The following is a 12,440-nucleotide window of genomic DNA, read 5'->3' as shown; positions in this document are numbered from 1 at the left end:
TTGTTGTCATTTCTAATACTCCAGTCTTTTGGAAGAAGTGTCAAAGTAGTAACTCTCACAACTTTTTGTGGTCTCTTCAAATTTTTTTTTTCAGTTGTTGCAGTATGACACCATCACAACATTGACTATGATCAGGCACAGGTTCCACAGCTGGAATATAGATTATATAATTTTTACAACGTTTGCAATCTTTATAGCTTTCCTTTTGCAATAGTTTTCTTCTTTCATTCTTTTCCTCTTTATAGATGATGCTCCCATACTACTTAAACTTTAATTACTGCAAAGCTGTCATTATCTGTCAGTCCTGCAAGCTGCCACTTCTGTGTACTTTCCTCAGATGTGCTTGGTTCTTACTCAGAAGTTAAAGGACCCCTCTTAATTAGTTTCCTACAGATATAACAAATCATTTGATCACTACTGACATGTGGCAGTATTTTAACCATCCATGGTAGAACCTTCCTTATTTGTTTTCTACTGCTGATGTGTCCTTTAATAATAAATGGGTTGCAGCACTGAGTCTTAATGTACTGCTTATCCATTTGTCACGCTCCTGATCAAACTGCCACTATTCACTGATAAACTGTATTAGATAAAGGGTCTTGTATCACTAGTTCTCAATGCAGAGGCTGCAGCCATACTGAGAAGAACACAAAGACACTACAAGACAAATCTGTTGGTTGCATGGTTAGTGCAAATAAGGGTTCAACTGCCGTACTTAATATTTGTTTTTACTCGTGTTCCCAACGGCTTCCCAAAATGAAACTTATACCAAAGAGATAGTGCATTTAACTGCATAACATACTTTATCTACAAAAAAATAGACTTTAAATATTCAAGGCTAAAGGTCAAATCATGTGACCTTGAAATGTAGACGTCAATATTTAAATAAAAAACTATTTATTGTGAAAACTAAGGTCCCTTAGCTTCAATATAAGACGAACATGAAAGTTCTACCACAATTAGAAGCAAAGTTATGATTCATTTTAATGGACCTGGCAATCATACATTTTACTTTTTTTTGTCATGTTTGCAACCCTGTTGCAGGAACACCGTGTAACACTGAGGGCTAAAATTTGACATAAGTAAGTTACGTTATGTCGTCTACCATCTTACCAGATTTCACGAAAATCTGAGATGGTTGGGTTCAAAAGTTACTTTTTTGGTGATAATTTTGCATGGAATGAACCATTGGAATTGAGAGGTAATACTTTACTTTTGCAGTGGACTTGCGAATTGACACTCATCTTTAAACACAACTTGTGTTTAAAAAAAAAAAAAAAAAAATCGGACAGAACTTTGCATGCATGTACACATCATGTTCAAGTACAAGCAAATAGCAAAACATGTTTGAATATGGGTAAAAGTACGCTATGGCAATACGTTACTTGCTGTAGGCAGACAGAACAGACGGTAGAGTACGCAAATTTTTTCTACATGAAATACAAATATATGGATCTTCTTAATGCATACTGTACATAAAAATGCATTTTTATAGTTTCTCTTACTTGCAAACACGTGCTGGCAGGCACATGTGTCAGTAATCAATATTAGGCAGCACTTACACCTGTCCTGTAGCTAGTGCAAGCAATACGGTTAAAAAACATGTACATAAGAAACACCCAGAGCTTGAATCGGACCAACGTGCGTGTGCTAACCCCGGCATGCCCTTAATTGTACATTGCCTACGCGTGTCCACCTCTTCGCAACCCAATTTCGTCCTTCAAGTTGTAGGCAGTCGGAAGTGACTTTTGCGTTTGGACACGAATTGGATGCAATTGCATTTACTGGCATAAGTCCCTTTCTTAGTATGCGTAAAGCAATTTCACACAAGATATGGCATGCGTCGGGACTTGTATAAAAAGGTGAACCAGGCTCTCAATGTAAAATAAATTCAAGTTTTATATTTGAAAAATAAATTTTAAACTTAAGAGGTCTTTTAAAACATATTTTTGGAAGGAGATATTGTAGGTACAAATTTGAACAGCTTTTATTTCAGGGAATGTATGGTTATTAAACACATTCTGTAAGTTATTGTCATATATTCTGTTTCTTGATATCTACTAGAGAATGTTACTTCTGTTAGACTAACTCCAGGTAGCTACAACCGAGAGACAGCTAGACACTTCGATTAGAAAGGCGGGAGATGTCCTAGAAGGAAAGATAGATTTGCATGTCATCAGCACAGGGGTGATATTGGAGGCAAAATTATTTAATAAGTTCACCGAGAGATGTGGTGTAGAGAGAGAAAAACAGAGGGCCAAGGACAAAGCCTTGGGGACTCTAAGTGAAAGAGGAAGGGTAGTGTGGTGGCGGGTGCGAGGGGTGAGTCAGAAGCAAAGACACTAACAGAGTGGCCAGAGAGGTAGGAGGCAAACCAGTAGAGAGCTGTTTTGCAAAGAAAGAAGAGTGGAGAGGAGAAGAGAATGATCGATAGTGTCAAAAGCAGCAGAGAGGTCAAGCTGGACAAGAAGGGAGAAGTGACTTTTGGACGACTGAGAGCAAGTCGTTTGTTACTTTAGCAAGGGCAGTTTCAGTTGAGGGAAGGGGATGGAAGACAGACTAGAGAGGGGCAAGAAGAGTTGGAAGAGAGAAAGTGGGTCAGACGATTGAAGACAAAGAATTTTAGAAGCAAAGGGAAGCATAGATATGGGGTGGTAGTTGGAGAGAGATAATGTTTGAAAGGAGCGTTACTTTAGTATAAAGGAAATGAGAGAGAGGTTAAAGAGGTGACCAAGGTGACAACAGGCATTGGGAGAGAGGGAGCAGAGGAACTTGGAGGGAACAGGGTCAAGAGGAAAGGCTGTAAAAGAGGAGTAGAGTGAGGATCTCAGAAAGTTACAGGAGGATAGAAGCAAAGGGTGGCAGAGTGAGTGACAGAGAGGACTGTTGGGGTAGGAGAGTCTGGTGAGAACAGATATCATTGTGGATAGAGTCAATATTGTCTTTAAAGTAGATGGCAAGAGTGGTAATGGACGAATGGGGAATGAGTGGGGGAGGACACAGTACAGAATTAATGGTAGTGAAGAGGCATTTATATTTATTGAACAGGGATGGATATGAAATAGATTTGTTTGGCAATAGAGAGGGCAGAGCAGAGGGAGGAAAGGATAAACTTAAAGTGGATGAAGTCAGCGATGAAGCAGGATTTCCTCCACTAGCATTTAGAGGAGCAAAAGCATTTTTGGAGTAGATGAGTAAGAGTGCCAGGGTTGTGGTTAAGATTGGCGGAGATGGAGTGGGGTGGCTGGGGCTACAGGATCAAGAGCAACAGAGAATGAGGAGTTGTAAAAAAAAAGACAGCGGCGTTGGGGCATGATATGGAAGAAATGTAAGCGAGGAGGGGTTTGAGGGATGACACAATGATTATAGGGTCAAAGTTGTTGATGGGATGCTGAGTACGAGCGTCTTTGGGTGGGAGAGAGGGAAGGCAGAATTGGAGAAGTTGGAGATGTAATGTTAAAGTTGTTGGAGATCTCATTTCTGAATTAATGTCCAGATATTGATTAGTCAGCTAATTAATTTCCTGTACAGGACTGCGATAATGCTAACATGTAATAACATGAGCTCAGATGTCATTGGCAGCCAAGCTCCTGTTATAGTTTGTTAACACAAGCTTGGGCTATTTCCAGGAGTTAGGAACTACAAATTTGCGACAAGCACAAATATTTTCAGTGGTGGTTCTATGCACATTGTCAAGTAACATAACAGCATACCTTGAAAAGACCTTAAGCAGGTAAGTTATAGGTAAGTTGTCAGAATAAATAAGGTATCGGACAGAAGCAACTGGAGTTGTTAACAGGTGCTTAAAAGCAACCAGCCACAGCCATTAATGTAACAAGAGCTACACTTTTTCTTAAAGCCTTTCTGTCTCCCACTTAACTTCCTACTTTATCTTCTGCCTCTGTCCCCCTACTCTCACTCTCTCCCCTGCGTCTCTCTGTCTGTCCACCCCTCCCCTTAGATTGTACGCTCCTCTGAGCAGGGCCATCTCTCCTCCTGTTTCCACCACTTCTAACTCTGCTCTCCAGCTACTTAGCCCTCCTCCTCGAGGGTCCTCCACCCCACGTCCACTCTCGCTCCCTCCTCCCCCCTGGGGGTCTCCCTGTCTTCCGCGCCCTCCTTCTTGGGCCCCGTCGTTTGCGGATCCTCCCTCCCCCTTCCCCGCCCTCTCTAGCTGTGCATTGAGCGTACTGAGTTGCTGCGTTTACTGTACTGTGCTGTCTCCCATTGTATTGTGATTTTGTTTGTCTCTGTACGGCGCTGCGGATGCCTTGTGGCGCCTTATAAATAAATATTAATAATAATAATAATAATACACATAACCCTATGACTGGGTTTTAACATGAGAGGTCAACTATGTTTCTAACGGCTACTGTTGCTTTGGCGGCAATAACAGTGCTTTATAATGTTCTGCCTTATGTTTAAATGCCACAACCAATTACAATACACTGGAAATGGGGCTGTTCACAGCAAAATTACAGTATTAGTTTAGTAAAGAAAGCAAACGTTGTTCTGGCCAGCACGGTGCATTTCTTAGTTATCATGGTGATCTGGTCACTGGTATATGTACAGCCTTTTTTAAACACATGCAACTGTACCAAAAAATGTGAAAAGTAAAGTTTGTGGCTCAAGTAAACAGAACAAAAGCATTTTTAACACCACATTTATCTGTTGGCCACATAAGTTAACCAACTACTGGTAAAATAAATGTATTTTACATACATAAATACTACAAGTGAAACAAATTTAGGGGCATTTTTCTGGGTTTGCACGAATTGCATCAGAATTTTCATACAGTTGTGAGGGTTTGCAAAATAAAAATGATATATCCATATAAGTAATCATTATGTTATAGCTTTAGAAGAAATTAGCAGATATTTTACTCAGAATGAGAAAAGACAAAGTTTTGAAAAATGTTGCAAAAGATGTTCTCAGAGAATATGGACAAGCCAAGGATGCACAGCTGAATGTTTTATGAAAAGTAACATTTAGACTGGTGAGAAAATGCATGAGAAGATAAAAATATAAGAAAGACTTGTTTAAAACTTACAAATTGCAGAATACGCATAATGTATCAATAGCTTATTGTATTCATAATTTACTGTTTTCTAATTGGTTGTTACGAATCTATGCCTCTAATTCTTCTAATTGGTTGTTACACTACTATACCCATAAAAACTATTATGTATAATTATATGATTTATTTCTGCAGTAAAGCAGTTTCAGTTTGGAAACCAGACACTTGTGTGGTCTCATTCTGTGCTCCGATCGATACTATAGATATTTGATAAACTGCTGACTGACTTATTCAATTACAGGTGGTTATTCTGTTAACATAGGTAAAGAACCCCAACACAGTCACCATTTATAATTCTTGTGCTAGGTTTCAATGGATCCACACATTGAAATGTAAATGATAGCTCAAAATGAGAGCACCTGATATGTGGCTGCCAGTTCCCTGGCACTTGAACCTTCCTCCACCATCTTTAGGCCAATGTTCTGATAGGATCTGATAAGCTAAAAGTGAGGTACTGTGATGTCACTTGTCCTGCCCCTGTATTACTACTAATGTACACTCCATTTCTATACAGCAATCAGTCACTGTAAGCATGATGGATAGATTTTGTTTAAGAAGAAACACTCCAATTATTTATAAGTATATTATTCAGCTTAATAATACACAGCCTTTGATATATATTGATGTCAATAATTGAATTTACTTGCTCTTTGATGGTAATTTGTCCACTTAACATTCTCGTTCTACTGAGGGTATTGTATATTTTCTTTATCACAGCAGTACAAGTAATATTAAAAAAAAAAAAAAAAAAAAAAATTATATACTTACGATAAATCTGTTTCTCCGATTCCTTCTGGGGGACACTGCTCACCATGGGGTTGTGTGAGGGGGAGGAGGAGTTGGTACTTAACTAGTTAATTCAGTGAGCTGCCGACAGACCCATCGCCCTGCAACTCCAATGTATATCCAGTTTAATTATAAAGCCCCAAAGATAGGCCAATCAAACAAGGACATACAGAAAAAGAGCAGAAGGGAGGGAACGCAGTGTCCCCCAGAAGGTATCAGAGAAACAGATTTATCGTAAGTATATAAATCCTTTTTTCTCTTTCATCCATCTGGGTGACACTGCTCATCATGGGGACTTTCTAAAGCAGCCTCCTTGAAGGGAGGGACCGCTCTGATATCCCGTCACGTAAAGCACTACGGCCAAAATTGGCATCTGCAAACGCAAAGACATTGAATTGGTAAAATTTTCTAAACGTATGGACCGAGGTTGCTGCTCTGCATAACTGATCCGCTGAAGCCCCATTTCTTGCAGCCCAAAACGCCCCTACAGAACGGGTAGAATGGGCAACAATACGTTCTGGCACAGGACGGTTACCACTGATATAAGCCTGCTTAATAGAGGCAATTAAGAGGTAACCAAAGACCTTGACCTACAGCCATTAACAGAATCTCCGGATACCAGACCCTCCTTGGCTAGGCTGGAGCCACCAGAATGACAGGCAGTCTGCCCTGCTTGACTCTCCTTAGAACTTTGGGAAATGGGAGGAAACAGGTATCCTAATCTGAAGTCCCGTGGCATTGTCAAGACATCTACTACAACTGCCAAGGGATCCCGTGGCCTTGAGCAAAACTGTGGGACCTTTCCGTTGTGGCGAGATGCCATCAGATCTTGATCCGGAAGCCCCCATCTGTCAACAAGGGTCTGAAAGACCTCCGGGTGAAGAGCCCATTCCCCCAGCAGAGCATTGTGTTGGCTTAGGTAGTCTGCTTGCCAGTTGTGATTGCCTGGAATAAAAACTGCTGAAATAGCGAAAACGTGTTTTTCAACCCATGTGAAAGTCTGGTTCGTCACCTCCATTGCTACTGCACTCCTGGTGCCTCCTTGTTTGTTTACGTACGACACTGCCGTAGCATTGTCGGACTGAAGATGGACTGGCAATCCCTGAAGGATGAGCAGCGCTCCCTGCAGAGCCTTTAACATGGCCTTTAGTTCTAAAACATTTATGGGAACAAAAGTCTCGATCGGACCAGAGCCCCTGAAGTCTCAGATGAAGAGCCACAGCTCCCCACCCCCGAAGGCTTGCATCCATGGATACTAAGATCCAAGGCCAAGGGGCAATGGATCTGTTGTTCCGGACTAGCCACCATATGAGAAACTGTTTCGCTTCCGGTGACAAGACAATCAGCTGGCACTGTAATTTGTGATGGGATCCTGACCACTTCCTGAGGAGGTCCCACTGAAAACACAAAGGGCTAGATTTACTAAGCTGCGTGTTTGAAAAAGTGGGGATGTTGCCTATAGCAACCAATCAGATTCTAGCTATCATTTTGTAGAAGGTACTAAATAAATGAAAGCTAGAATCTGATTGGTTGCTATAGGCAACATCCCCACTTTTTCAAACCCGCAGCTTAGTAAATCTAGCCCCAAGAGTGGATTCGATCATAAGGGAGAGTCTTGAAGGCAGACACCATCTTCCCTAGTAAGCACAGGAGGACCGATGGGCTCTGGCAGGACAGAACTCGAGTTGTCGAGTCCCGCAGGGACCGAATCTTGTCCTCTGGAAGAAACACTTTCTGCCTGTTGGTATCCATGATCAGTCCCAAAAAAGTAATTCTCCGACAAGGAATTAACTGTGACTGGGCGGTTTATGAGCCAACCATGCCTTTCCAGAATACTGACTGTCAGTTGAAGGTGGTCCTCAAGCAAAAGAGCCGAAGCGGCCTTGATCAGTAAGTCGTCCAGATAGGGCACTAATTTCACCCTTCTGGAATGAAGATAAGCCGCCATTACCACCATAATTTTTGTAAACACCCGAGGTGAAGTTGCAAGGCCAAATGAAAGAGCCCTGAACTGGTAGTGGGTCGTACCCACCGTGAATCTGAGGAGAGCCTGAAGTGCCTTCCAAAAGGGAACGTGGAGGTAGGCGTCACTGATATCTATTGACGCCATGAACTGACCTGCCTCCAGTCCGTTGATGACCGATCTCAGGGATTACATTCGAAATGTGACCACCTGCAGATGAAGATTCAACTGCTTTAAATTGAAAACTGGCTGGAAGGAGCCATCCGGCTTTTGGAACAAAAAGAGGTTGGAGCCGTCTGCTTTGGTCTTCCGGGACTTTTATGATAACTCCCTGCAAAAGAAGATAAGCAACGCAATGAAGCATTACTTGTCTTTTCTGTGGATGGCAGGTCAAGTTGGTTGCAAAGAACCTTCGAGGGGCTGGGCCCGCCAAGTCTATTATGTAACCTCTTGTCATGATCCCGCAAATCCAACTCTCCTCCGAGGCCTCTACCCACTGATCCCTGAACAGTAGCAGACGTCCCCCCACTCCCGCCGCCGCCAATAGGGGGGGTAGGCGTCATGCTGTCGGTTTATCCGGAAGCTTGGAAGAGGGACGGCTTGAGGAGGAGAACCTACCTCGGAGTAAATGTCTCCTGACCACTGCCAGACGGGCCCCCTCGAAAAGGATGTCTAAAGGAACCAAACCTAGGCGTCCTAGACCTTGGAGCGTTGACTGGCAAAAAGGTACTCTTGCCTCCCGTAGTCTGGGAAATCATGGAATCTAATTCCGGGCCAAATAACACTCCGCTGGAATAAGGGGGGGGGGGGGGGACTCTAAAGAGTTCTTTGACTCGAAGTCCGTAACCCAGGACCTCAGTCACAAGACTCTCCTAGCCGCCACAGCTATTGCCGAAATAGAGAAGGAAATGGAAGCTGAGTTTTGAGCACTCATAAATGTACCCTGAAGCCTCCTTAAGGTGCAGTGCAAGCGGAAGCAATTCAGAATCTTGCAAAGCTGTAGCTAACTGGTCAGCCCACAGTTCCACAGCCCTGCGACCCATGCAGATTAAAACGCAGGCCTGAAAGTGGTACCTGCTGCCGTGTAGATGGACTTTAAAAAAGCCTCTAACTTATGGTCAGTCGGGTCCTGTAAGGAAGCTGTTCCTGGAACAGGAAGCGTAGTGTGGCGAGCTAAGCGCGCCACTGATGTATCTAGCTTTGGGACCTGTTCCCAACAAATTACATCTTCCTCCTGAAGAGGGTATAATAACAAGTACCTTCTTGAGATAGTAAACCTTTTTTCAGGTTGTTTCCAAGATGCTTCTGCGATCTATTTTAACTCCACAGAAGGAGGGATCTATGATCTACAATCTGTAGATCTAGTCTCCTCTATGTCTAGGAAACCAAGTGCCTGACACACTGCTACCACCAGGTCATCAATCCCCTGATATCTGGGAGACTTGTCTGTGTCCGCCTGTGCGGAATCAGAATCTTCTAAAAGCTCACCCTCCTCTTCTGAGGATCTCTCCGAGTCAGAGAGGGCTAGAAGGGAGTTAGCAGATCTGTGTCTCTTGTTTTTAGGTAAATGTCTGGGGTTCTCTAAAAATCGGTTCAACCGATCTAGACCCCTGACCAACGATGTGGACCAAGTCGGTTCACCCATAAGGGGGGCTTGAGATGGCAATGCAGAGGGATGTGCTTCCATTCCTGAAGCAACTGACTCAGAAGTATCAGGAGTTACCCTTGAAGTAAGAGGGGCTACTGTTCCAGAGGTTGAAGGGAGTACAGCTGCAACCGCTGGAATTTCTGCGGGCTTAGAAAGCAGTTGTACCAGTGTACTAACCCCCTGTGTCAGGGCAGCCGCCCACTCTGGTGTTTCTGTCATAGCTAGGACGTTAGTCTGTGGCTATGCCACCACGGAAGCCCCACTGCAGCCAGCACAGAGCGCCCCTGGGTCCTTGTGTTCACTAGGCAATTTAGTGTTACACTTAGAACAAGTATAAATCGATCGATCGAGATCTCCATAGCTTACAGAGCCATGATCTTTTCAGCTGAAGGTCAGGGGGTAAATGTATCATACTGCGCTTTTTACAAGTCGCCGGAAATCAGCGAGATGACAGCTTAAATTTAAAGTGGCGCTGCCTTGTAAAGGGAAGGCAGCGCCACTTTAAATTTAAGCTGTCATCTCGCCGATTTCCGGCGACTTGTAAAAAGCGCAGTATGATACATTTACCCCCAGGACAGTTGAAGAGCACAGATCTGAGGGGAATATTTTGAAAACATGTATATTGTGTATGCATAAGAAAATTCTGTAGTGTGTACCCAGCCTTAGTCTGGAACTGTGAAAAATTTGACCTGTAGCATATACTGATATTCCCTACATTTTGCTATATGTTGAGTAGAGTATAGTACCATCCTATATACTGTATCAAAGACACAGAAATGACAGGACAGTGCATGGTGATAGGAGACTCTCAAAATGTTTTTAAGTGTAGAGAGGAGAGAGGCAATTGAAATTTTGGATTGAAAATAACTTTTTACATAAATCATATATATTAATAACAGGCACACATTGAGGAGCTTGCATAAGAAAAATTAGCAAAACTGTTCAGGTAGTAAATATAAAGAAAAATATCAGTTCAATACATTTTTGTCCAATACATTAAAATCTATGGCTGTTCCTGTAAATTCTAGATAGTTAATAAGTACACAAGAATGGTTTTATTTTGCTTAATCAAATATTGACTGTAGTATTATGATATTTATAGTCTACTGCTACCATCAAATAATTTTTCCACCCTAACGTTCATGGCATCTCAAAAGAATGCAACAACCATTAAATTAGGACGCGGTTTTAATAGACGCTCCATACCAATATATATATGGGTATTTATCTGTCTCTGTTAGATATTTTATATAATTCAGAATGTCAGTACTCAACTCCTTCACCTGACAGTACACTGCCAATTCCTTATTTACACTTATATGAATTAACGGATGTTTACCTGAGGACTGTACAATGCTATAGACTGACAAGTCCCACAAGCCAAGACATCCCCGCGACTCCAGCTCACACAATGCGGGCATCGGTTGACAGAGAAAGCCGCATGGGAAAGATAAACTGTGGAAGCAGCCATACTTAGTCCTGGAAATGTAGATTTCCAGTCAGTAGTTCCTTGATGACATCACAGTCATGCGATCGGCTTCCGGATAACACAAAGTACCATGTGACCGCACTTTATTGTGAGCTGTCGAGAAATGTCTATTGAATTGTATGGGACGGCTCAGTGTCATGTATAGAAACTGTACTCGGTATGGTTTGTTCAGAGCGCTGTGTGGTTGGCAGTAGTTATATCATTCAGTATTTACAATTGGTGGATGCTGTATATGGAATTAAACAATATATTTTTCAAAAGGAACTTATATCATGTATATCAGCAGGGGCAATTCTGAAGTATAAAACCTGCAACAGACACTTATTTGTAGTCAGATTGTTTTACTGTAGATAACAAATTATGTTGAAGTAGAAAGTTTTTCTTGTTCATAATAGTGTTACCTGATTACATTTCAGACGTTACCTGATAGCAACCTGATAACAACTGGTAATTAATGTTTGTGAACTTCCTTCACCAGCAGCTGGCGAAAGCAGGAACCCTGTGTGGCTATTGTGCATGTGACATGGGATTAGGAGGAGGGTGTGGTGACATAGCCCCGCCCCCACTATAAAAAGCTGAAATTCGCGACATTGAATGAAAGGGACGGAGCTTAATGGCGCGATTAAGACCCGCCCCCTCCCTTCACTGCCGTGAATTTCGGCAAATGCGGGAGCTTTACCTACTCTTCCGGGAGTCCATGAAATTCGGGAGCCTCCCGGGAATTCCGGGTGAGTAGGCAAGGATGTAGACCGATTGACTCCATTATAAAGGTAAGCCACCATCTTGAAATTATGTTTGTTGTTTAAGGCTGGCAGTGAAAAAGCGAATGCTTGTTAAATTGGGTAACATCGCAGGCCCTATAGAGGACTATGGGGACTGCAGTGACCAGTTTAAAGTAGGTTAAGGCAAGAGAAATCTGAAATCGCAGGTTTCTCCTGCATTAACACTTTGATAAATTGAAAGAAAAGCTTTGATGGCCATTCTCCGTAGAAAGCTGCTTTCTCCAGATTTTTGGTTCATCTCAGACTGACCAGGAATCTATATGCAGTGAATCTGTTTCCTACGGAACCCTTACAGGTGTGCACGTCACTTTCTACACTGGACTCCACGCGCTGATACGCGCTCAGCTTTCAATACAGAGGAGGTATTTCCGGGACTTAGCATCATATTGGTGGACTTCACGGGGAACTGAGTAAGTGCGTTCCATCTACGCTAACCCCACTATCATCTTCCAGTCCCCCGTTACTTCTCCATTTTTTGCAATTGGCATCATTCCTTTGATTCATACTCTGGCGGCTTTTTGGTTGCATATAGGATCTTCATTGGACTGCCACCTTCATTATATATACCCACAATATAGGATTAGGTAGTATCCTCCATCACTTTATCATATTGTGTCGGGCAGTATCTTTAGATAATTGTATCTTATCCTACATGTGATTTTTATATTTACTCCGGAGTAACTCATTTATATTGT

The 12,440-nt window shown here is 42.4% G+C and overlaps 1 protein-coding gene across 2 annotated transcripts in view; it reads right to left on the bottom strand.

Moving 5' to 3' along the window:
- ELP2 (elongator acetyltransferase complex subunit 2) overlaps nucleotides 1-10,999 on the bottom strand; it is a 98,062-nt gene extending 87,063 nt beyond the window's left edge. The window contains exon 1 of one of the 2 annotated variants that reach the window (XM_075212898.1): nucleotides 10,814-10,999. In XM_075212898.1, coding sequence (XP_075068999.1) covers nucleotides 10,814-10,945 — 132 coding nt within the window. In that variant the 5' untranslated portion in view covers nucleotides 10,946-10,999. The remainder of the gene's footprint in view (nucleotides 1-10,813) is intronic. The other variant, XM_075212896.1, reaches the window with a different exon arrangement.
- Nucleotides 11,000-12,440: the final 1,441 nt, after the last annotated feature.

This window comes from Mixophyes fleayi, chromosome 5 (assembly GCF_038048845.1).
Source record: "Mixophyes fleayi isolate aMixFle1 chromosome 5, aMixFle1.hap1, whole genome shotgun sequence".
In the NCBI taxonomy this organism is placed as follows: Eukaryota; Metazoa; Chordata; class Amphibia; order Anura; family Limnodynastidae; genus Mixophyes; species Mixophyes fleayi.
This window is presented reverse-complemented; position numbering and strand designations above follow the sequence as displayed.